The sequence below is a fragment of the Urocampus carinirostris genome, chromosome 18 (assembly GCF_059441175.1).
Source record: "Urocampus carinirostris isolate Australia breed hairy pipefish chromosome 18, RoL_Ucar_1.0, whole genome shotgun sequence".
Classification (NCBI taxonomy): domain Eukaryota; kingdom Metazoa; phylum Chordata; class Actinopteri; order Syngnathiformes; family Syngnathidae; genus Urocampus; species Urocampus carinirostris.
Genome location: NC_142366.1, coordinates 22,953,332 through 22,979,437, shown reverse-complemented (window position 1 = coordinate 22,979,437; position 26,106 = coordinate 22,953,332). Strand labels below are relative to the sequence as shown.

The window sequence follows — 26,106 nt, the reverse complement described above, 5'->3', positions numbered from 1 at the left end:
CTACGTGTCACAGTCACGGTTTGAGATTTTCTAACGGCCGCCAGCGGCGCTCGAGTGTTGCTACCTTTAACTGCCCTGTTACAGCCACCGTTTGGGATGAAAGCTATATTATTGTTATTAAAGCTTTAAAAACTCTCTCGGTGTACCGTCTTTCTTTGTAAATATGTGTAACCATGTATAATATGTATTTGCAACTGTATATTTTTGTAATGTATTTATTTTAGACACTTATTCTGATATGTTTTGCACGGGTGAACGGAAAAAGGAGGGGCGGAACAAACGCGGGCTGACGGGAAGTGGGGTAAATGTGGGTGAGACCGGTTGTCGCGGCGGACAATAGTGGATATATATTTTTCCCACCCTTACCTTTGGAAATATAGACTTTTTTTTCCATGGATTAGTTTCAACGGGTACCCGGACTCTGCAGGTCTGCATCAAACTTTAAGTACCAGTATCATTTTCGGCTGTGATTTTTAGACTGTGCACTTCAATGAAGGACATTTAGTTTCAGCCGCGGGACTTAATGTCGGGTCTGGATCAATTTAATATTTGTGTTACAATTTTTTAACGTGGGCGCATGTGGCTTATATACAAGTGCGGCTTGTGTGTGTACAAAATCGGGTTTCCTCTGGAAATGTTGTGGGTGCGGCTTATAATCAGGTGCGCTCTATAGTCCTGAATTTACGGTACAACAGTAAAAAGCTCCACTCTGCACTTTTCTTTTGATGAATAATTCCGGTTTATTCAAACCCGGCTCATTTTCCAACAATATATTAAATTGTGTCTCTCCAGGTCACGTTAATTCAGGACAAGGATTTAGAGATTCTCTCTTGTCGTTGAAGAAATCTTGGTCCTCATATTTATTTCATGTCTCCTTTTTAACGACGTTTCTTTTTCTATATTGATAACCTACCATGTTTTTTTAATTTTTCCAAAAAAAGTCTGCCCTCACAGTCTGTATTGTACTGGACCCTTTTGTTATTTCATGGCCACATTTTGACATGTAACCTCAGTTTGCCTTTGAATTGTTCCAAGGCCTTAACGAATGAAATAAGGCTTTGTAAACTATATAGTGGTCGTGGAGGGGCTCGTGCGTCTCCGATGAGACGGTTTAATCATGCGTATAAAAATCCAGTGCAACGTCAGAACAGACATCGAGGGTAAAGCCTAGAGAGAGAAGGTAAGATGGGGACATTTGTGGTCCTATGTGTCTTAGAATAAGGGACAGTGATTACTTGCTGCTGAGGTAGCAATGCGTTACACACACACACACAAGGATTTAGAATGGCCCAGATAAACTAATCTATGATTAACTGGGGCACGGCAGGCTCGCCATCATGACAACAGCTGTAGTCAGGGGCGAATTACAAAATTACGGCATGTCCAAACATATGACATGTAGCGTAAAATATCTTTAGGTGCGTGGGTGGAATGCTTGTTGTTGATAGGTTATTATTTATACTGTTGTTTCTGAAGTTAGAGGTGACAGTCACATCAATTAAACCATGTGTTTATGTACTGTGTGGCTGGTTTTTCTAATGCTCCGAGTAAATTTAGTGTTGCGCTAATGTGCAACTAAACCTGATATACTGTATTTTATGGTCTATAAGGCACACCTAAAAACACCAAATAGGCCAGAAATTTCAAAGTGTGCCCATAATCCTGTGCAAGTATCACAAAATGCAGTGGATACAATTGGAAATGCGTTCCTACATGAGGTTTATCTCAGCAATTTTAATCATTTAATAAACATCACTGGCCCAAATCGCTATACCACGGGGTTCGAACCCAGGTCGGTTAAAGCGCAGAAACTCTACTACTAGGTCTCCTGTGGTACAGATGATCTACGAAAAGGCATTAGAGCTTATCTTATCACACTATTTTTACCCATGGTGGCAGAAACACAGATTTGCCTAGTGTATTCTGATTGGTTAAAGAGTCTTTCAGCTTCTTCACCTGTGCGTGAACAACGAAGCGAAAGTAAGAAACAAAAAACAGAACATTTTTTGACAAAATGCTATACAATTACCTCTATGGGGATTACAAGAGGCATGCCTTATGTATTAAAAAATAGATGACGGAAGACTACTTTTTGGGGGTGTGCCTTATAATCTGGTGTGCCTTATAGTGCAAAAAAATATTTATAAAATAATCTGTTTTAATCCAAATTATATAATAGCATTAAGACAAAAATGCTAAGTACCAGCTGAAACAGTAGCCAATTATGTTACTGTGACACTCGCAATAACATGTAGTATTTCAGAGACTTATCACTCAAATTATTCTACTGTATTTGCAGGTCTTTGAATTCATCAAAGAAGCAGTCACTTTAGTTATCATGATGAATGATGTAACACAAACTTGTCAGGACCAGAACGCAAACAGGACCCAATTACGTTACGTTTCTCACAAGTTTTATTAGAGGAAAGAGAAAGAGCTGCGCCCACGATCCGGTGTTTGTTAGACGCAGGAAGCAAGTCGCTCTTGTACTCGGATGGTGCTCAGGGATAGAAAAAACAGGTCGGTAGCCGGGACTGGGAGAGCAAGGCGTGGTCGGGGGTCGTAAGCCAGAACGTGAGAGCATACGTAGTCGGGGACAAAAAGAAGTCGTAAGCCATGACGGGAGAGCAGACGTGATCAGGATCAAAACGGGTTGTAGCCGGAGTAAAACGGGACAGGCGTGGGTCAGGGTTGAAAGAGGCTTGCCTTGTATACACGGAGGTTCGCAGACGGACTGACAACCGAGGATTGACAGGACAGACAATGAGAGGGCACAGGTGATTCAAATCGGTAATCATGGCAAAACCAGTTTAAGGCTTATCAAATAATGAAATTTACAATGGTAATCACTATGCCCAAAAACTGGCATTTTTTTTAACTTAATGCAATGATGCCAACTGCTGTTCGCAGTTACTTGAATTTTAGAGCCTTGTCCCATTTGCAATCAATTGTTTGAACGATTGATTGAAATCTAAGTGTGTTTGAACACTTTCTCTATGATATAACATCTAATAAAAATGGTGGTCACAATACACCCTAAAAATAAGGTTAAGAGTTTTGTAACATTATTTGCAATTCCTAAATAGATATTAAGAGTTTTGTAACAAAATGTGCTATTCCTAATTAAACAGATATGTGGTGGTGTTCAAAACTCACACGTTTTTTCAGTGTTTTTTTTTTCTTTTCACAGTACATCTAAAATATCTACATGACATGCCAATGAGTCGTTTCCATCAAGCTCAATAGTTATATACCGTAAAATTCAAACTACGGTATAAGGAGCACCTGATATTATAAGCAGAGTTGGGTAGGGTTACTTTAACTGGATTACTTTCATTTTACTTTTGGATTACTCCAATACCAAATATGCTAATAAAAGACAAAAGAAACTAAATATGAATAAAGGACTAAATTTTGTGCAGGCTTGGGGAGTAACGGAGTACATGGAACGGCAAAAATGATGTTGGCAAGCTGTTTGGATTTATTTTCATTTTGTTTCTGTCGCATTTTATGTTAGTTTTGCCGGAGATCAAAGAGATCAAAGCCAGGAGAGAAAGCTTACCACGTGTTGTGAGTCATAATTTTATTCATATTTAGTTTCTTTTGTCTTTTATTAGCATATTTGGTATTGAAGTAATCCAAAAGTAACTGAAAGTAATCCAGTAAAAGTAACCCTACCCAACCCTGATTATAAGCCACACCCAGTACATTTTAAAGGAAAAACCATTTCGTGCATACATAAACTGCACCTGACTATAAGCCGCATGTGCCCAACATTGAAACATGAGATCTTTACAAAGAAAGACGGTACACAGAGTTTTAATGATATACCTTAACCCCTTAACATTCCGCTGGCCGAAGGGTGGGTCACCAGACTTTTGATTAACCAATACGTGTCCGTGCGATGTCACCAGTCACTGAATTACGTGACGCCAAATATCATTGAAAATATGAAACTCTTGGGATTTAAGATGTGATAACCATTTCAAAATATACTCATCAGAGAAACATCACGATCAGTCTGAAACAAGATACCCGAAAACTATAAAGCAGAGGTAACGCAACATTACGTCCCCTGGCTTCTTCAACTTCCTTGAATGTTCGCGAAAACAGCTTTTTTTACATCAAGGACATTCTATAAAATCCAACCGTGTAAAATATTGACTCCAAAACACACGATAACACCGACAGATAAATAGGAATCCGCCTTAAACATTTCTGCTTGGTTGGATTGTGCTAGTTGTAATCCATTGGTTTCGCCACATTATTTCCTATTACAAATTAACAGGCTCGTAAAACTATTACCGAAATGGTAGTTAGCCTTCCCCTTTCAATTGACACCTATTCCATTATGAGGGTTCGTTCATGCTAGTTTTATTCATGTGTAACCGCGGTGTACCTGTCCCACCAAAGATCCACATTCATGCTGGACTGAATGATGAGGTTTTTATTACAGTACAGTTGCTGCAAATGAATGAGTCACAACACAACACGTGGTAAGCTTCTCTGTTGGCTTTGATCTCGTTGGCAGCTCGTTGTAGACTGCCAAAAACATATCAAAGAGCTTTCTTTTCAGTTTACATAAAATATATTTTAGAATATCAACCATCACAATACATTTTTACTTCCATTTTAACAAAATACTTTTAAAAAGAGATCGTATAGATATATTTTTTTAACGTTTACAATGAATTCAACATATTTTCTTTAGTCTGAATTTTAACCAACATCCTCCTTTTTATATATAAGAGAAAATAGAAATAATAACGAGTATAAAAACGGGTACAATTTACCTGCAAATGAATGGGTCACAACAGAACACGTGGTAAGCTTCTCTGCTGGCTTTGATCTCTATAAGGGGAATTAGCATTTTAGCACAATATGCAACGTCCGGCAAAACTAACATAAAAGGGGACAGAAACAAAACGAAAATAAATCCAAACAGCTTGACAACATCAATCACATTACTGTGCATGTTGAGAGATTTCTCAGCTGTGGTTTTAATGTTTGAAATTAACTTTTTGCGGAGCACCAAAAGATCGTGTCTTACAGCTCGTTGTAGACTGCCAAAAACCCCCACCTTCCTGTCGCAAAGTCTAAAGCCAAACCAAACTTTACCACATACCAGCAGGTGGCACTGTTGGACTCATCATTGCAGCACACTTGTACAGAAACTATACAACATATTTCCGCAGTAATTTCAATAAAACAAAAGTTATTATTACACCCGTTACACATGCACAAAGTGAGATGAAATTTGTGTTTTTCTCGACATGCATATCCCACGTCTCTCACTCTTACCTAATGCATAAATTGGCCGCAGGGTTGAACGCTTGGGATAAAAGTGGCGGCTTAGAGTCCGAATTTTACGGTACTCGGTTTAAACGCTCTTGTGATCCAGCAATCATCTTGAAATTGTACTTCAGCGGGACACAGGACTCATTAGAAGGGGAAAAAAGCGTTTTCACATCTCTCAGGATTTTTTTTGAAAGACGCAATGAGGAGGCAGCACAATCGTGCCTCCTAGGTAACGCGTTAGTGTTTCAATATTCACTTGCACTCTGGAGAGTCTAAGAGCTATTTTCATTCCCCTGTGTGATTAGTCATTCACTTGAAGAGGGCTGCCATTGGAAATCATTCTCCTCTCTTTAGACAGCTCCTTGGTTCATTCAAACGATGAGTGATTTGTCTGTTTGGGTTGAATACAGACCCGAAATTATTTCGAGGGGAGACAGCTTCTCGATAATTGCTCAAGTCGGTGATCAGAATGAGGCAATTTTTTGTAACACTTAAAAATCATTAAAAAACATAAACAAATAGTTTTTAAATTTTCTATTATCCATGTGCTTTATACTGATAGTAAAATAGTCAAGTCATGTTTATTTGTATAGCTTAATCACAAGAAGTCTCAAAGAGCTGCACAGAACACAGACTATTACACTTTATAGCAGGGGTGTCAAACTCATTTTAACTTGGGGGCCACACGATAGAACAAACATTCTGTCGGGGGCCAGACTAGTCGATCAAAAAGAGATGAATAAAAGAGAAAAAAAGGGAGGGAAAAGGAGAGAGGACGGGACAAAGAAAGAAAAAGAGAGAGAGGAAGAGAACGTGAGAAAGAAAAGAGATAAAAAATCGTGAGAGAGGGAAAAAAAAAGGAGAGGATGAAAGAAATCCAAAGAGAAATAGAAAGACAGAAGGAGAGAAAAGAGAAAAGAAAGCGCGAAGGGTAGGAAGAGAGAGAGAGAGAGAAAAGGAAAAAAGGAAGTTAGAGCAAAAGAAGTTAAAAAGACACAGAGGAACAAAAGAAGAGAAAAAGAGAGACACAGAGAGTGAAAGTGACAGAGAGAGAGACACAGAGAGTGAAAGTGACAGAGAGAGAGAGAGAGACACAGAGAGTGAAAGTGACAGAGAGAGAGAGAGAGACACAGAGAGTGAAAGTGACAGAGAGAGAGAGAGAGACACAGAGAGTGAAAGTGAGAGAGAGAGAGAGAGAGAGAGAGAGAGAGAGAGAGAGAGAGAGAGAGAGAGAGAGAGAGTGTGTGTGTGTGACGGAGAAAGAGAGTGAAAGTGTGACGGAGAAAGAGAGTGAAAGTGTGACGGAGAAAGAGAGTGAAAGTGTGACGGAGAAAGAGAGTGAAAGTGTGACGGAGAAAGAGAGTGAAAGTGTGACGGAGAAAGAGAGTGAAAGTGTGACGGAGAAAGAGAGAGAGAGAGAGACATAGAGAGTGAAAGTGACAGAGAGAAAGTGAGAGAGAGAGAGACATAGAGAGTGAAAGTGACAGAGAGAAAGTGAGAGAGAGAGAGACAAAGAGAGTGAAAGTGACAGAGAGAAAGTGAGAGAGAGAGAGAGAGAGAGAGAGAGAGAGAGAGAGAGAAAGTGAAAGTGACAGAGAAAGTGACAGAGAGAGAGAGAGAGAGAGTGACGGAGAAAGAGAGTGAAAGTGACAGACAGAGAGAGAGAGAGTGACAGAGAAAGAGAGTGAAAGTGACAGAGAGAGAGAGAGAGAGAGAGAGAGAGAGAGAGAGAGAAATACAAGTACAGTGTCTTTGTGAGAGGCACCTGGCTTTGGCAACATCAAGTTGACATATTTCACCTGCAGCTTGTTTTTCTCTTGCGCTTCTCTGAGTGTTGTCTCGCGGGCCGGATTCAATCCCTTAGCGGGGCCTGATCTGGCCCGCGGGCCGCCTGTTTGACACCTGTGCTTTAAAGGGTTCCTAAATTAGCTTTTGATGATTGTCACTGGTAATGCAACATTTTACAAACGCAGACACATATTGTTACATATGTTTTGAATTTTAGTTTGTATGTATTTACCCATTAAAGAAAAAATGGATTTCGCAATTTGGCTCGGAAGATATTTTGTGGATGTAGCCGAAACTATTTTCCAAGAGAGGATGTTGAAAGGCATCCAAGCCTGGCATCGAAACAAGACTACAACGATGAATTGATTGTTTGTTTTCCAAGTTCAAGACAATTTAATCAAATGTCCATCTCCGGGATATTTGCCTCATTGATTGGGCAATTAAATCTGTTTCTACTTTCAGCAGTCTTCTGTCTTTCTTGATTTTAAGACTTAATTGACTTATAAGTCCGAGTTGTCTACTGACTGAATCTATGTTTCGCTCGGGCGGAACTAAGCAGGAACCATCAATAAACTCCTAAGTGCAGTTGAACCTCTGTTAGAAGCTTTTGTACTGTTATCGACAGAACGTTCCTCCCTACAATTTAAATCTCACTCTTTGGCCACCTCTATTGTGGAAATGGTCAACCCATGGGTTTTATTAAAAATCTTTGTATAAAATCATTGTTAATGTCTGATATCAAGTCATCAAACTAGAATTCATCGTGATAATATGTCTTTCTAATTGATTCTTGTTCAAAAAATTACTTACTCAAGTCCAAAATGTTTATATCGTAAACCGTTCCAGAACCCTGTTCGAATACCGATTTGTTCGATCACCGAAATCATTTTTCCCATTAAAAATAATGTCAATCGTTTTAATCCGTTCCAACACCCGGAATGTTTACCTTGAATGTTTAACGTAAACATAAAGCTAACCCAGGCTAATCGTACATCCGCGTTATCGTAATCTTCCGTACGAAAGATTACGCTAACATGAATGTGTGAAAATAAAAAAAATCAGGTCATTTACAAGTCATTTAGCACCCAGGTCTCCACAACAAGTGGTGAGCGGTTCTTTGGAAAGGGGGCTCCGTTCCAACACCCTAAATGTTGGGCTCCGTTCCAACACCCTGAATGTTTACCTTGAATGTTCAACGTAAACATAACGCTAACCCAGGCTAATCGTACGTTCGCGTTATCGTAATCTTCCGTACGAAAGATTACGCTAATAAGAATGTGTAAAAATTTAAAAAAAGGATAAAAAGAATTATGAATAGGATTTCTTACCTTTGTGGTGGTCAGCAGAAGGCGCAGGTGGACAATGGGGTACTCCCTAGCAAGATCAGATACTCGCACATCTTCATATTTTGCTATTATTTCTTTCTTAAATGCAATAGTTGTACGCACTACTTTTCTTTTTTCACCTGTAGCACCTTTGCCGCTTGTACTGACTTTCTTCAGAGGCATAATTAGGGGCTAAAACACTTCGTACACCTATATTAAAAGTAAAAGCAAAACGAAGCACGTCCGCACGCGATAACAGTTGGTCACGAAAAGAGCGATCTCCACCCGTACGCCGCTCAGCATCGCACCCTAGCGTACGCACTCACGCATTTCGAACTCCGAATTTTTGACCGAACAGCGAAGCAAGAATTTCTCGAAATTTTTGGTCGGACTCCGATTTGTTCGAACTGAGAGGCCTTCGAAAACCGAGGTTCCACTGTACTGATACCTTAAAAGGAGGCTCTGTGATAGTTATTGGTATTGATACTAGCAGATCCATCTTTAATTATAAAATGAATGAACTCTTTAAAGCTTATTTGGAATACTTTTGAACGTATGAAAGAGATTTTGGAACACTCATTACCTAGCCTGAGTGACAAATCCACAGCTTGTATTTTTGACGATAAAAATGTACTTTTCTCCTTTTTTTGAGGTGCTTATTTTTCCCGTCAGCTCAACCTTGTTTTTGCAAGCCCGGCCTACTTTGCAGAATACCCCCTGAAGTGTTTGCCTCGCTTCAGACAGACCTGCCCTAAAACTCAAAAGATTGCCCTTGAAATGATCTCTACAGCTTGCTACTTTCACCCATTTTACACGCTGGCAAGCTTGGCGTGCTGATGTTGTTTTTTTTTGCAACAGTGAAGAATTGTCCACAGATGCACCTCGGTGCTGCAAAATGGCTCCATTTTTATACATACACGGCAAGGTTTTGAATTATCTCCAATCTTTCATATGCCATCCTAATTTTTGATTTTAAGGATTTTGATTTGAGGATACTGCTGGAAGTGTGAATTTCCCTACGGGTATGTCAGGTTAACCCCAACACTTGTAATAAAAACCTGCACTCAAAGAAAACACAGAGAACGTGAATATTACTTTCTTACTTGCAAGGAGAGATGACCATAGTCTGCCTATTGCAGTCTACTAGACACTCTGAAAAAGTCTCCTTCTCCTTGCTTTTTTATTGTGTTCGGAACGCCCTAGTTTACATAAGGTCTCTTCTGCTAAAGGGAGGGGGAGTGACAAAATCAGTTGAGACCAGTTCTTTTGTTCATACAGCAACATGTGATTTTAGTCTGAGGGTACAAGGGTCGTTGACTCATGCTGATTATTCCTCTTTATCAGGACGTGAGAGACTTAAAACAAAAGCAATCAATAGTTCATTCCTCATGTCCTGTTTACACTGCAAACACATACACTGACTTAATCATGGGGTTAAAAATACTAAAATAGAATAACGTATGAATAAATATTCCAACAAGTATTAATAATGTATCTGTCTGTCTGTCTATATCTAATTTGTTTAAATTCATTATTTTTGTGAAATAAAATGGACCGTACTTATTCGTTTCCCCTGATTTGAATTAGAATTAAAAAGTTGACCAAAAAGTTGTTTAAATCAATGATTTTTTTTAGATAACTCAATGTGCCCTAAAACATCAATTGAGTATGGCAAGCATGTCCAAAGTCCAGCATGGGTCCAGTTACGGGCCGTCATTAAATTTTTACTGGCCCGCGGCCAATGTCATAAAATAAATATGTGGCCCGCCATTAATGTTGACTGTAGTATAAAATAAATTTGTACAAAAATAAAATTTACCATTTCTCCAGATGAGTAGCCCTTTGGCCACTTTACCCTTTGCTTTAATGATCATTTTAGCCCACCCCATTTCCGACATGGCGACTTAACAAAAAAAGGAACGTTGACTGTGAGGGCCGCCGCTTCCAGTACAAGTGGAAATTGGAGTACTTTTTTCACAGAATTTCGAAACAACATCATACGCCTAATTTGCCAAGAAGACTGTGGCTGTTTTAAAGGAATACAATATTTAGAGGAACTGCCAGATGAAGCATACTGACTACAAAAAGCTATCTATCTATCTATCCATCTACCCTGGTCATATCCCTCGAGAGGGGTGACCAACAGCAAGACAACCACTTACAAAAAAATAAAATAAAAAAGGGAAAAAGTAGCAAAAACACACCCCAAATTTTGCGGACCATGGCCAACCAAAATGCACCCAAGCAAGTTAAGCACCTCGGCACCCGAGTTGGTCATTCTTTCGTCCCTCCAGATGAAATGGGACACAAGAAAGCGGCCATGTCACAACACACTCTTCTGTTCAACAGCAGGGCCCGACAGCTTTCACTGGTTTACCCCTGCCACATCATACAGGTGCCCTGCCCATCCCTTAGAACGCATCTTAAAATCCCACTATCCTTTTACAACACCTCTCCACTCATTCCTATCACCAACAAGAGCTCTAGCTTCCATTATATTTAGACTTCAATCCTGTGGTTAGGGGCCCTCCCCCAGGGAGGTGTGAGAATTCTCCCACCGTGGTCCACTGCGTGTCGTAAGAGGCGACTAAAGTGGAGGTAGCGTGGGGACTGGGGATCCTCTCCTCTCTATCTTTACTCCCTAAGAGACAGCAAGGCAAAGAAAGGGGGACGGGGGACCGAAAGGTCTAGCAAAACCTAGTTATAGGGTCACTCAATGAGAGGATGTGGAAGTAAAGCGACTGAGTGGAAGAAAGAGGAGATTGGAAGGTTGAGGTGTTAGCCTTTAGTGAAACAAAGACAAACTGGTAAAAAAACGCTATGAAAAGGTGAAGCAACTGGAAGCTGTTTTAACGGCACAGCACTTTTTCACAGGACCCTGCAAGTCAAATGAAAAGGCTACAAAGGCGAGCTACCAAGTCCCTAGGGTGAATTTATTAAAGACTGTTTAAAGAATGCCAGGCTGAATAGTCGGCCTTCACACATTTTCAACTTACCAAATCTGTCCCTCTTTTTACCTTGCGAGCCCAACACAGGGAATCTCATTAAGCCCGAGTGTTGAAAAATATTTCTTTAATAAATCAGTCTGAGATTGTGATAATGAAGTGTTAAATTTTAATGACCCAATTTGTATTCCACTGTTGTGTGGGTACATCCCATTGCTCAGAATGTAAATCTGCTCATTATTTTTGATCGTTATGACCTGCTGATTATGACCTACTGATTTTTAGCCGTCCACTGAAATTATCATCTCATCTACTGGGTCACATTGCTAATGTCGCCATCAATATGTTATTTCACTGGCAGTTTTGTTTTGACCAAGGGAGTTTGTGAGAATTTTAATGACAAGGCTCCACTTACCCATGAATCAGATTTGGGTACCAGGGTCTACTAAGAAGATGAAAGGGATAGGGAAAGTTTCAGAGTTAATATTCATTTGTTGGGAGCGTGACAGCCAAATAAGTCTCGTTTTATCTCGCCTCAAAATAAGCACCTACTTGACTTAGGGAAACTCCGATTGCTCAGAGCTGAATTCATTCAGATTTGGTTGGTGGTCTGATTCAAAACTCAAATACCGGAACTCAAGATTACTTTGACAACAAATTGCAGATATGGGATTGTTTAATTTAGAAATGTCACATGACCAAACTACCGTAAATTCCGGACTATAGAGCGCACCTGATTATAAGCCGCACCCACCAGTTTTTAGGTGATTTGCCACTTTTGCACTTACACAAGCCGCACCCATGTGTAAGCCGCGTGCGCTCGCATTGATACTTGTGACACAATCTCAAGCTTAACCCAGACCAGGCTATAAATCCCACGACTGTAACTTCACAGATAGTACACAATTCTAGGATCACATTTGGCGTCATAGATGGATAACGATACCCGTAATTAAAGTATGATGCAGACTTGTAAAGTCCGGGTCCCGTTGAAAGTAATCCAAGGAAACAAAATGTATATTTCCAAAGTTAAGGGTGGGAAAACTATATATCCACTATTGTCCGCTGCGACAACAGACAGATCTACCGGTAACTCAGCTTTACCCCAATTCCCATCAGCCCGCGTTTGCTCTGCCCCTTCTTTTTGATTCGTCCGTAGAACACATAACAGACTAAATCTCTAAAATAAATACATTACAAAAATATACAGTTGCAAATACATATTATACATGGTTACACATATTTACGAAGAAAGACGGTACAACGAGAGAGTTTTCATAGCTTTAATAATAATAATAATATAACTTTCATCCCAAACCGTGCCTTTGAAAGGTACCAAAACGCTAGTAGGATCACGCTCGCAATGTATCAAACGTGCCTGTTAAAAAAAAAATATCCCGTAATTGTGAAATTTACGGAAGGTCGTCCTCAACTTCCTCCTTGTAACTATCGCCATCAAGGGCGTCTTCCTCATTATCGAAACGTATTTTAACTATACAGACATTGTGTGCTTAATCTCAGAGGTTGCAGTCTTCCTTGGCGCACATACTCTACTGGTCTTAATTTTACCTTTTATACTCCGGCGTCGCTGGTGGCCGTTAGAAAAATTCCATAAATTGGCCACTTCACTGAATAAGCCGCAGGGTTGAAAGTTTGGGAAAAAAGTAGCGGCTTATAGTCTGGAATTTACGGTAGTCAATTCATGTTTGTTTGTCTAGCCCTTAATCACAAAAAGTCTCAGAGGGATGCATAGACAACCATAACAGCATCACTTTATCTGAAACCTATGAGGGGAAGGAGATACTCAAAAGCCTCGGAACGAGGAAAATTAAGAAACTTTGAGAAGGGGCATCAACGGACAAAACATCAACATTGATAACCGGATGTCCAATGGACAGATTCCTACCCAAAATCTTTACCGGTGCAGCAGATTTCCAGATTAAGGGTCGGTAAACCATGGCTCACGAGCCATATATGGTTCATACTTTTTCTCTTTCTCGATCTCTTTTTCTTGTTTTGCTCTCTTTCCCTCAGTCCCTTTTTCCATTCCTCTCTCTTTCGCTCTTTCTCACTTTTTCTCTTCCTCACACTCTTTTTTTTTATCTGTCTCTCTCTCTCTCTCTCTCAAGTCAAGTCACATTTATTTATATAGCCCTTAATCACAAAAATGTCTCAAAGGACTGCACAGGATTACAATTACAAAATTACCCAATTACCTGATCTTAAACCAGCATGCGGGCAAGGAACAACTCAAAAACCTCAGCGTGAGGAGAAAAGAGAAACCTTGAGAAAGGACCTCACATGTGGTAATCCCCCAAAGAAAGAAAGGGCTTAAGCCCTCTCCTCCTTTATAAACAAGTAAAAGCAGCAACATTGAAACTCAGAAAGATGTATTATTTATTCTGATAGTCTTGTGTCCTTTTTCTCTTCAACGTCTTTATTAAGTGTATTATTTGTTATTGCAACATCCATTGCAGCCTGGTCATCTTGGAAGGGGAATTACCTTATGTGCAGTCCCTTTTCAAGGTTTCTTTATTTTCCTCATGTTGAGGTTTTTGAGTTTTTCCTTGCCCTCATGTAGGTTTTCAATCAGGGGACTGTGTTATAATCGTCTGTAGTCTGTTGAATGAGCTATGGTCTGTGCAACCCTTTGAGACTCCTTGTGATAAAGGGCGTCACAAATAAACATGACTTGACTTGACTATTCTAATAACAACAATTCTCATTGATGCTCATATATAAGTGTGTCTTCAGTAGCGTTTTATACCGTCCCACACAGGTTCCAGAGACTATTTTAGAGCGCAGAGCAAAAGGGGTGTGAATGGAGAATGTTTCTTCTTGGCTCTTAGAATCACTCACTAATAGACCAGCATTTTCTGAGCAAAAGCTCAAGCAGGGACATAGGGTCAATGTAATCAGAATGATATAAGAGGACAAGCCCATGTAAAATGTAGTATGTTAGAAAGATAGATAGATAGATAGATACCTTATTCATCCCCGAAGGGAAATTCACACTTCCAGCAGTCTACCCCGTTGTTTATTAACAGATTAACATGATGCCCTAGGGGTGCTTGTAGCGGAGTGGATGACGTCACGCTAGTCCAAAAGTTCGACATCCGTGCGGCAGATGGAAATCTTTTCTTTGTGAAAATCCAGGGATACACCGCCTCGTGTTAGCAAGTCCGCCTCCTCTCCGATTCCCCCCGGCTTTCGTGTCTCTGTATAGCGGCGTTGAAGCCGGATAGCTCCGGGTGGCTACACGTTAGCGTCTGGAATGCTAAACGTGAGCCACGTTTCCGCAAAACACAGCAACTGCGCTCCCTGTGCGCTTCGATGTTTTCCACCAGCACTCGATGATCTTATTTGGTCGTGAGTTCGCATTTACCATGATTACGGATGGTACCGAAGACTTATAACGCCGCTAGCCGCTTAGCTAGCTCCGGCTCTTCTTCCACGATAGGCCCCTTCATCACGCCGGCACGGGAATTCTTCAGGGCAAGGAGTTGATTCCTTGAATAGACGCATTTTTGTGCGCTAAAACCCATGTCCATAGGATAGAAGTAATCCATAGTGTAGTTGTCAAAACGGGAAGAAAAACACCTTAAATAGGAGCAGACAATAAAACAATAAGTCACAAAAAGAGAGAGATAACAGGGCAGCTGCTGGAAAAGGCAGCCGCTTGTGCTTTGAAAAGGTACAAATATTGTATAGAAATTGTTTGGGTTGACTTTTCGTGGTAGGGTAACGAAGTAACTTTCAAACGAATTCAATGAATTCAATTCAAATGGTCTAATCTACTGTTGCTCTACTTTTTGCTTTGTGGGTCTTAGAAATGATGTGGGCTGTTCTTTCAAAGTTGGTAGTTAGCTTCTGATCTATTCTATTCATACAAACGACATCAAATCTTGGTTTAGTCCCAGAGACAATACGGACATTGTCTGAATATCTTCAGAGCCACCATATTTTGTTTGTCAAAAGTTGTGGGTTCTCAGCTTTCTGTGAGAAGGGAGCTAAGCCTTTTCTGTTTTGGCTGATGAAGCTCTCGGTTATACAAGGGGAGTGGAGGTGGAGCTGCAGAGCAGTGCTCCAAATTATAGACCGGGCTCATTTTATTTTGAGCATCACTGTTCTTTTTATCATTTATTTTTAGTGTTTTGTGTAAGCGTGTTCTGTAGCTTGTAAATTCAGAGCCTCACTGTGTGACCTACAACGTCCTGGTCTGAAATGAGTCACATCTAACCAGCAGAGCCTCATTCACATCTCTGTAATTACATTCACTGCAAGAGCCACACCACCATTCGTCCAAGAGAAGGTCTGACTTGACAAAGCATTGACGAATGTAGAACAGATGAATTTAAACCGCCTCCATTCATACCCTCTAGTTCATATTATGCACAAGCTATTCTATTGAGATTCCTTTTGTGCCGGTGTAATTACTTAATCTCAGCACCACTGTGGTGAATTACTTTGTGTGACATGCAGGGCTCCTGCGATTAGGGCTCCCATGAGGTGGAACTGCAGTTAGTGCTTTTAAAGCACGCATGTCTTATTTTTTCATTGTCTGTATGGATATTTGTCTTGGGCTTCTCCTGAAGCTGATCTTTTTTTGACACTGAATCACAGTGGTGTGAAAGTCAAATGAATGCGAGGGCCGCCCCAAAAAAGCAAAAAAATAACAACAACAACCCAACGGCCGGACTGATCGAATTTTGAAAATGGTTATGTTGACGCATATGATCTAGGGCAGTGTTTCTCAACTAGTGGGTTGCAGACAATGTTCCCTGTAATTTTCCTTACGGGGATGAGCGTTCACACAAAGTCGGTGAGCAACGCTTGAAACAACAGTGAGCAACCATAATCCCAAGTGTGGCAAGATAATTCATTATCAAACATGTCCAAAACTTGACATAAGTTACATTTTGCTGAGTTTCCGGCAATGCAAAATTATTTTTCTCTTTTGAATGAATTAACTCGCGTACTATTGCAAATGTTGTACGGCCTACAAACGTCGTTTGTTCTTACAATTCTTTCACAAGATATCCATTTCTTTTTATTTCCTGATATATTTTGTCGCATAATATTAACATTTTGGGGGGCTTATTGAGTCGGTTGTAAGATACAGAACTGTACTTAATCACATTTTTTAGTGGAAGTACAATGTTGGCAACAAGATTCACTTGATATAATTGGAAATTATTTGAATGCAACACAAACGTTTTATACTTTTTTCGGTGTTTTTTTTCAACTTTTTTTTCAACTCCTTTTAAAAAAAAAATCTCATTGTGTTTATTTTTTCCGAGCTGTTACTTTTTTCTTTTTGTTCTCTATTTACTTTTTTCCTAAATTTCTATCTTTTCTTTTTTTCTGTCTTTTTTCTAAATTTTTCCTTCTTTTTTCTCTTCCTTATGTTTTTTTTTTTTTTCTTCTTTTTCCAGCTTTTCACTACTTTTCATTTTTTTTTTTTTTCCTTTTTTGTTCTATTCCCCCCTTCCTTTAAGTCACTTTGTGCATAATTTTACTTAATATTTGGTCATGTTGGGATTAAAGAAGCAAAAATAACCTGAAGAGCCGTTTAGGACCCGAAAGAGCCTGTTCCTTTTTAGTGAGCCGAGCTGAAGAAGCCGGTTCTCGACATACTCTACTAACCTTACTCAACTTCGTTCGACTTCAAAATACCGCATTTAGGACACAACGTCAGGGTAACCCGTGTATTTTTACCTTCATGCACTGTAACTTTGACTTAAGTCGCTTCTTAATTAGTAATTTTGAGCCCTCATTTTTGTGCGCTGGCTAGATTTTCTTGTGCACTGAGAATGTGCGAGCAGTGCGCAATTGCGCACGCGCGCAGCTTAAAGGGAACACTGGTTGCAGAACTGATTTCAGTGGGTTGCAGGCCTTGGCCTTGGCAAAATAATATAAATATTATAACAAAGGAAAAAGATAACTGAAGGTCATTTAAACTCTTATAATAATGCCTTACAAATGGTGGTGACACCCGCCATTTCCCACTACAGAAAAAACTTTGGGTTCACGGCTAGTTACATGGATAGGATGCTGGGTCCCTAAGAAAGACCAGATGAGAATTGCTGGTTTATTGAACCTAAATGAAATCTTTGAAAAACTTACAAGAATAATCCAATATGATCGGATAAATATAGCAATATCCTCTCATGGCTCTGTCAGTGATCATTAATTTTGAACATGTACAAAAGACAAATTTCCTTGGAATAAAACTCCTGTGAAGGAAATTAAATGTTTTTGAGGTGAAGTGTTTGAGGAGTATGTTAGGAGTAACAAGAATGGATGGATTGAGAAATGAAATGGTGAGAGACAGAACTGGGGCAGTAGTGGAACTGAGCAAGCGTGTGGATAAGAGAGTACTCGGTTGGTTTGGACACATGGAGATGATGGATGAGGAGCGAACGTTGAAGAGGGTCTACAGAGCAGAAGTAAAAGGAAGGAGACCAAGAGGAAGGCCGCGATTGACGTGGACGGATGGTGTTATGAGTGCACTGCAGGAAAGAGGTCTAAATCTAGTGGAAGCTAGAGCTAGGAATAGGAATGAGTGGAGAGGTGTTGTAAAATGATAGTGGGATGTTTAGACGCGTTCTAAGGGATGGGCAGGGCACCCGTATGATGCGGCAGGGGTAAACCAGTGAAAGCTGTCGGACCCTGCTGTTGAACAGAAAAGTGTGTTGTGTCACCCTGACCCGAGTGTCATGGCCGCTTTCTTGTGTCCCGTTTCATCTGAAGGGACGAAAGCATGACCAACTTGGGTGCCGAGGTGCCTAACTTGTCTGGGTGTTTGGTTGGCCATGGTCCAAACATTTTTGGGTGTGTTTTTTGCAAATTTTTCCCTTTTTTTTAATTTACTTTATTTTTGTATGTGTTTGTCTTGCTGTCGGTCACCCCTCTTGAGGGATATGACCAGGGTGGATAGATAGAATAAAACTTCCGATTACACGAACATTAAATGAAGAAAGCAGGCCTCAATCAGAAGTCTACATTTTATATTTAAGCAAAATTGGGCAAAAATCACTTCAAAGAAAAACATGGCAAATTTTTATTATACAATAAACTACAATAAATAAAGCACAAGGTGAATTAACGACAGTGAAATACACGATTCCTGGTGTTCGATACAATAATGAATAAAGACCATCACCGGGCCCGAGAAAAAACCTTATCGGGGCCTGTGTAGCCCGTGGGCCTTTGCTTTGCATCTGCTGTATAAGTTCAGTTGGAATTCCGATTTTAAATGTTTTTTGGTTTCCTGGTGTCTTTAAAGCGTTACCGGGACTAATCCACAGTGCATTGCGGAGTGTTGAGCGCAGTGTTTTTCTGCTGTTTGCTGTTGATAATGGGCCTGGGCAACACTTAACTGGAATGGAGGCCCATCAAAGCAGACAGATAAGGACTCAGGGATCCTCTCCAGTCAATTACTATTAAAGCGCCAAGTAGAACTCAGCAGGCCTTTTATGAAGTCATGCAGCAGAGTAAACAAATTAATTGTGCGTCTATGGTTTCCCAACTCAGTGGCCTGGCCAGAGGCAATCATACATCTGGCAGAGTGATAGCAGCGGTCTCCACCAGGAAACAGAAGGATCATGCTCTTAAACATAGAAAACTACCGTGGACCCCATTTGCCACTCGCTCGCTTGAGTGCTTTGTTGGATCTCTATCAGCTTTTTGCACGGGTTCCATTTAGAGAAAGCTGTTAATTGTAGTCTGCTTTCCAAACATGGCCATTGGGCAAACTGTGCCAATCGAAAGAGAGAAACATTAAGACATTTTTTTAATTACTCAAAAATATTTATTTGTATTTTCTTTTCATATACAGCAATCTCTTGCAGCATCGCGGTTTCGATACTTCGCAGATTTTCATTGTGCTTTGTGTTCTGCATTCTGATTGGCTAAACGGTCACCTTTTTTCTGCCTGTGTCTGCCTGTGCGTGAATTAAGTTTTTCTCAAAGCTTGTTATATTAGTAAAATGCTCTGGACTGACAAAAGGCATGGGAAGATGCGGTTTTCCTGCGCTTCCTAGTGACTTTCGAGTGCTTTTTCAAAAATGTTTGATAATGGAAAATATATGGTTTCTATAGGAACAAAAACTGGGACACATTCTTAATCTTTTCCAATAAATATAGAGGGACAGGAATATTTGTTTCTGTCCCGATAACGCATATATAAGGCTTTCCTTGTCTTGCGGCTCAAGGCATTGTTTTTTTGTGTTGCCAGCCACTGCCTCGTGAAATTAAATGCAGTCTTCCACGATGCCCATATGATGGCGACAAAGTATCATCTTACGTAAAAACATAGTGTCCTGAAATCGAAAGATGATTTTAAAATTATTATTTAACACTGCAGAAGTTATTCGTAAAACGTAAAAAAACAAACAAAAAAATTATTAGGTACAGAACTTTTATGTTTGCCTTTTTATGAATAAACACAATTTGACTGTCGCGGCACCTTTTTAGAACGTGGCCCCTGCAAAAAACAAGGGATGACTGTCCATCATTTTTGATGCACAATATTAATTTCAAACAAATATGCGGTAGACTGTACTACCTCCATCATTTGCCGCCCGTTATCAAATACAAACTAGTTGAGACTGTCGTTATGCCTCATATGTTTCCATACGTGAATAAGCAATCAGTTCCACGCAATTGACTTAACTACTGCCTTTGTCTCTTCTTTTCACACAATTTAGATCATGGTAACACTTAGTTAAAGGCATTATACATTTTGTTGATTTTTTTTTTAGGACTTAAAATTGTGAAGAAAATAATGTACCGTATTTACCGCACTATAAGGCGGACAGGGTTATAGGGCGCACCCCTGAAAAAAATAGTTTTTGGTCCTATATTTTCCATACATAAGGCGCACCGGATTATAAGGCGCTACAATGGGAACGCCGACAAAACAGTCAGATAGTTCAGTCAAATTTATTACCCCCTTAACATTCCGAAAGCTTGCAAAGAAGCAAATACGTGTCTCAGACATGTATGGAAACAGTGTCTGTACGATGTCACCAATTACTCAAATGCATTGTTCCAAATATCATTCGGAAGGTTAAAGTCTTGGGATTCAAGAAATGCCAAACATTTCTTAGTTTCCATTGTATTTTTTGCTGGCAACTGTGTGGACAGCGAAGTAAGAATTTTACCGTGCAGGGAAACGGGGTTCTTTACTGTGCATATGACAATAAACACTTTGAATTGAATTTAGTTTAAAAATAGACTCATCACAGAAACATCAAGATCGTTCTAAAACAAGATACCTGGAAAATATAAAGCCGCATAGCTCACCTAAGTTCTCTTGCAGCCATCACGTTCAATAATGATACGTAACCATGGTCTTCTTACAACCGTGAGTGTAGTAAATCCAGGAGAGTAAAATATTTACAAATACAAAATAGTAAAACATGTTTTCTCTATGCCGTAGTGCAACCCAACGTGTGATTCACATTCATCTTTTTCGGCCAATTGCAGGCTTCGTTTCGCCTCTTTAGCCTATACGAGCCTGTAAATGATAAAAAGGATCTGCCCCCTCCGAATAACTTTAGCCAATAGTGACTGATTCAAATGATGATTGACACATTGGTTAGGAAATGAAACGCCGGTATATAAATCCCAGCATACACCGCGGACGACTTTGCCTTCGGGGGAAAATCTAGTCGGCGGCTGCTTGCCTTAGTTGCGAGACTTTGCGACTTAATATTGATCCATATATAAGGCGCACTGTATTATAAGGCGCATGGTCAGTTTTTGAAGAAAATAAAGGCTTTTAGGTGCGCCTTACAGCGCGGAAAATACGGTACTATTGAATACTGTTCTTCTGTTCTGTTTTTTTAAGTAATTATAATATTATGGGATAATATTACATTGAATACTGTAGAACATGAATTGTTCACATGGTCATGATTCATGGATGTAAAATTTAAAAGTCCCTTCCCTTAATGTGATTTTTTTATAGATGGGATGATAAGCAGAAGAAATTCATGATTCTGATTTGGTATTGTTTGTCCAAGGACTTCTAGGTGAAAATATTACTTTGAATGCATCGAAGCTGAAGTTCTGTATGACATCCAAGCGGTCTATTGGTAGCGTTCTGCCACTTGAGCGAAATAGATTTTCCACTCTGCTACTAAAAAAAGCTTTGCACACCATTTCACCCATCTTTCTTTTTTAGAGTATCTATCTGATAAAAGCAGAACGTGTTGGCATTATTTCAGGTAGTTAATTAGAACCTCCCTGTGTTGGCAGATCTTCCGAAGATGTTGGCTGGTATTCAAAAAGGCATCCAGTAAAGGACCACGGCGATTGGAAAAGTATCCTGATGAGAAGGCCGCCTATTTTAGGAGTTTCCACAAGGTAAAAGAAAACTCCCACTCACACACACAAATGAGCCCAAAATGTACTCATTTTTTTGCAGTCTGTGGCCACTGGTTGATATTTCGCTTTTACTGTTTGGCGTAAGAATCGTAAAAAAACTAATAGTAGCTAATCAAAGGGCTGCTTGATTGTATTTAGCGACACCTTGTAATGAAGGACATCTAATTCGAAAGTTCGGTGTCTAGAAAACTCGTCTCTTGAAGTGTCTCGCACAGTTATCAAAGTTCTGAGTGTGATGTCAATCGCATGATTGATGGCGTACATAGACTACATTCCCCCCAAGGTCTTAAAATTTGAAATGCACGTACAGGCACTTGCAGTATATGACAGAGACTGCAATGATGACAGAAGCCAGAAGATAGATATATAGATAGATGGATAGATACTTTATTCATGCCCGTAGGAAAATTCACACTTCCAGCAGTATCCTTTTGTCGTTTATTAACAGATTAACAGGATGGCCTCGGGGTGCTGTGTTGTAGTTAGCAACAGGCAGGGTTGGGTAGGGTTACTTTAACTTGATTACTTTCAATTACTTTTGGATTACTCCAATACCGATATGCTAATAAAAGACAAAAGAAACTAAATATGAATAAAATTATGACTCACAACACGTGGTAAGCTTTCTCTCCTGGCTTTGATCTCTGTGATCGCTTTGATCTCTGGAAAAACTAATATAAAATGTGACGGAAACAAAATGAAAATAAATCCAAACAGCTTGCCGACATCATTTTCGCCGTTCCATGTATTCCGTTACTCCCCAAGCCTGCACAAAATTTACTAATTTTATTCATATTTAGTTTCTTTTGTCTTTTATTAGCATATTTGGTATTGGAGTAATCCAAAAGTAATTGAAAGTAATCAAGTTAAAGTAACCCTACCCAACCCTGGCAACAGGGGAGTGGATGACTTCACACGCTAGTACAAAAGTTCGACGTCCCTGCAGCAGATGGAAATCTTGGAGCCCATCCCAGCCATATCCGGGCAGTGGGCAGCGGACACCCTGGACTGGTTGCCAGCCAATCGCAGGGCACACGGGGACATACAACTCACTCCCACCTAGGGACAATTTGGACTGGCCAATTCACCTGAAATGCATGTTTTTGGAATGTGGGAGGAAACCGGAGTGCCCGGAGGAAACCCACGCAAGCACGGGGAGAACATACAAACTCCGCACAGTAAGGCCAGTAGCTGGATTTAAACCCACGCAGGAGGTCCCCACGACCTCAGAACTGTGCCGCACACACGCTAACCACTGCGCCGCCGTGCTGCCCCAGGTAGATTCGTAATAAATGTAATTTCAAAATGTTATGTTATATATTCTGATTACCAATCCTTAATACTTTGCGACAATGTTTTTTTTTTTTTTTTTTTACAATTAGCTGTCTTATTGCGTTTCAAGTTGTGAAAAATGGGGCAGGCAACTTTATGGCCTGGTGTCCGGTAATTCTTTGTCACGAGTTTCAGACACTGGTAAAATTAGTGGTTGACTTAGTCAATTTCATCCTACTTCCACTAACCCGGTCGTAGCATAGTAACTACGTAGTAATAACATAATGCGTTTTTTAGAAATACATATCAAACTGGGTGCATTTTGATCTAATAAATTACAAAAAGTAGCTCTCCGATTGAAAAAGGTTGGGGATCCCCGCTCCACAGTATAAGATGCGACTAACAGTCCTGAAAAGATGGCAATCAGCAAGACAGCTTCTACAGTCTGACATTTTCTACTGTCCTCAGAAGGCACGATAGACTAGAGACGACAACCACATTGATCTTCCTTTTGCCTCCGTGCACTGATTGAAGCCACTGTCTGGTCACTGCATCATAGTGTCACTTGGGCTGTCCCGTGCGGTTACGCAAACACCCCCAACAGGGGGTTTCTCATATAGACGGTGCCGAAGTGAGCGATGGGTACGCGTATGCGCCAGCGCGCTTGGTAATGCATCCTCCGCAAAGATCAAGCTAGGTCTTGTCTGAGGGCTGGTGGCTGGTTTACACGCTCGACACTTTCTTTTACGCTCCCTCTCCTTCAATTTGCCAAAGTCGGCATGCAGAGTAGCACAAATCCAAAATATAGTTTGCCTTCCGAAAGAAGGTTTTTTTTGGGGGCCTCTCCATTAAAACACCCCTAGGCCTTTGGTGGTGCTACGACTGAATCAATCCAGCCCTCTGTAACTTTTTAATGGCTATAAAACATTTAATGCAGCTAGAGCTGCGTTATATATCATTTCGAACTACCTGTAGAACCAAATTTTACTCACCGAACATGTTTGTTATTTGTATACCGATTCCATCATCCTTTCCTCACTAATTAGTGGGCGAGTGGTTAGAGTAGCGTAAATTCCGGACTATAAGCCGCTACTTTCTTCCCTAACTTTCAACCCTGCGGCTTATTCAGTGATGCGGCCAATTTATGTCATTTTTCTAACGGCCGCTAGCGGCGCTCGAGTGTTGCTACCATTAACTGCCCTGTCAAAGCTATATCATTATTATTAAAGCTTTAAAAACTCTCTCGGTGTACCGTCTTTCTTTGTAAATATGTGTAACCCATGTACAATATGTTTTTGCAACTGTATATTTTTGTAATGTATTTATTTGTATTTATTTTAGACACTTATTCTGATATGTTTTGCACGGGTGAATGAAAAATAAGGGGCGGAACAAACGCGGGGTGCCGAGTTTAAGTGGGGACCGCTAAAGGTGAGGGACAAACAAGGAAAGAAGAGGGGGTAAAAAGTTGGTTAAAGAAAAAGGAGTTGCGTGAGTAGATGTGTTTATCTGATATATTTTTCCCACCCTTTGGAAATATACACTTTTTTCCTTGGATTACTTTCAACGGGACCCGGACTCTGCAGGTCTGCATCAAACCTTAAGTACCGGTATCATTTTCCGTTCATTTTGCCGGCTGTGATTTTTGGACTGTGGACTTTAATGAAGGACATTTAGTTTCAATCGCTTATACTCTTAGGGATCATTTCTATAGGTTTTGGCTGAGCGCAGAGTGACATCCCGGTGACACCACTCTGTGTAGTAGCCATGATCTTTGATTTTTGAAATCCGGAGATGGAATAGGAGCTTGCTCTGTCCACTCCACGCATCGGCCCAGTATTGCAGAAGCTCCGGGAACGGTGCATTCGCAATGATCGCAGCAAGGCTTTAGGGCTAGGACCTTAGCTTGGCCTTTTGGCTGAGAGTAAGTGTCCCGGCTCCTAGGCTTTGTAGCGTATTATGAACTGACCGATAACGGATAATGGATAATGAATAACGAAGATAGAACAATAACCCTTAAAAACCCCAAACCCCATTTAGTTTCAATCGCGGGACTTGAAGTCGGGTTTGGGTTAATTTTGTGTTTGTGTTACATGTTTAAATGTGGGCGCATGCGGCTTATGTACAGGTGCGGCTTGTGGATGTACAAAATCGGTTTTCCTCTTAAAATGTGGTGGGTGCGGCTTATAATCAGGTGCGCTCTATAGTCCGGAATTAACGGTAAATCTGTGTTCTCTCTAAGAATTGAGAGAAAGAAGCTCCACATAGTTTGATTGTTTTTGGATTCAGTGCTTTCAGCGTTGTCCTCAAAGTGAAAGTTCCTGCCAACTTTTTAAAAAAATGAATAAATATAAGTCTTTTTTTATATAATATTTCCCACTTTTTCTTTACCTTTTTGCTGTAGAGCTCCGTTTCTCTGCAAACTTGCTGGCATAGCTGTAAATCCACTCTGGTTTAGGTTTTGGAGGGCATCATTGCTTGTAAGTGTCCAGTAGTGCTTTGGTGTCTCGTCGCTGCCTTGGTTAGGCAAATCACGTTTGCAAATCTGGTGTTGCTCCAAACTCCTTGTCGATCTGTGTTGAAAAACACTCCGAGCAATATAATTTGCAGGATTATTGGGAGCCTGTGAGCCAGGGGTACCATTTGTAGTTTGTGGGTTGAAAGTGGTGGACAAAACCCTTAACTAGTTGCAAAAGGCTTGCTAGCTTGCTAGTCAATCTTGAAAATTGCTTTGAGAGTAAGTCTGCGACAAAATCTATTTATTTTATTTATTTGACAAAAAATGCTAATAAATCAACATAATATATGGGTGTGCAGCTCGTCCTCTTCAAACCGTGGTTGGCACTATCACTTCGGTGAATTACAACCCCTAAGCCAATCGTAGTTTGTGAAAACGCTGACGTTTCCCTAGGCCAGCTAAAAGGCCCTGGCTCCGCCAACTCAAAATCTTGGCTAATGCAACAGCTTTATTGTGGGGTCCAAATTGACCTCCTACATGTGGGAGAGCTATTTTAAAAGTTTGCTAACGCTAAAAGATACACCAGGCATTCAACTTTTTTACAACTGGCATTTGGAGAGGGGAA

The 26,106-nt window shown here is 40.3% G+C and overlaps 1 protein-coding gene and 1 pseudogene across 1 annotated transcript in view; both read left to right on the top strand.

Moving 5' to 3' along the window:
* Nucleotides 1-26,106, top strand: part of dok6 (docking protein 6) — a 117,284-nt gene that overhangs the window by 45,336 nt on the left and 45,842 nt on the right. Inside the window, exon 2 of the mRNA XM_088321874.1 lies at nucleotides 21,623-21,730. Coding sequence (XP_088178000.1) covers nucleotides 21,623-21,730 — 108 coding nt within the window. The remainder of the gene's footprint in view (nucleotides 1-21,622; nucleotides 21,731-26,106) is intronic.
* On the top strand, nucleotides 24,797-24,886 carry LOC148348667 (U2 spliceosomal RNA; annotated as a pseudogene).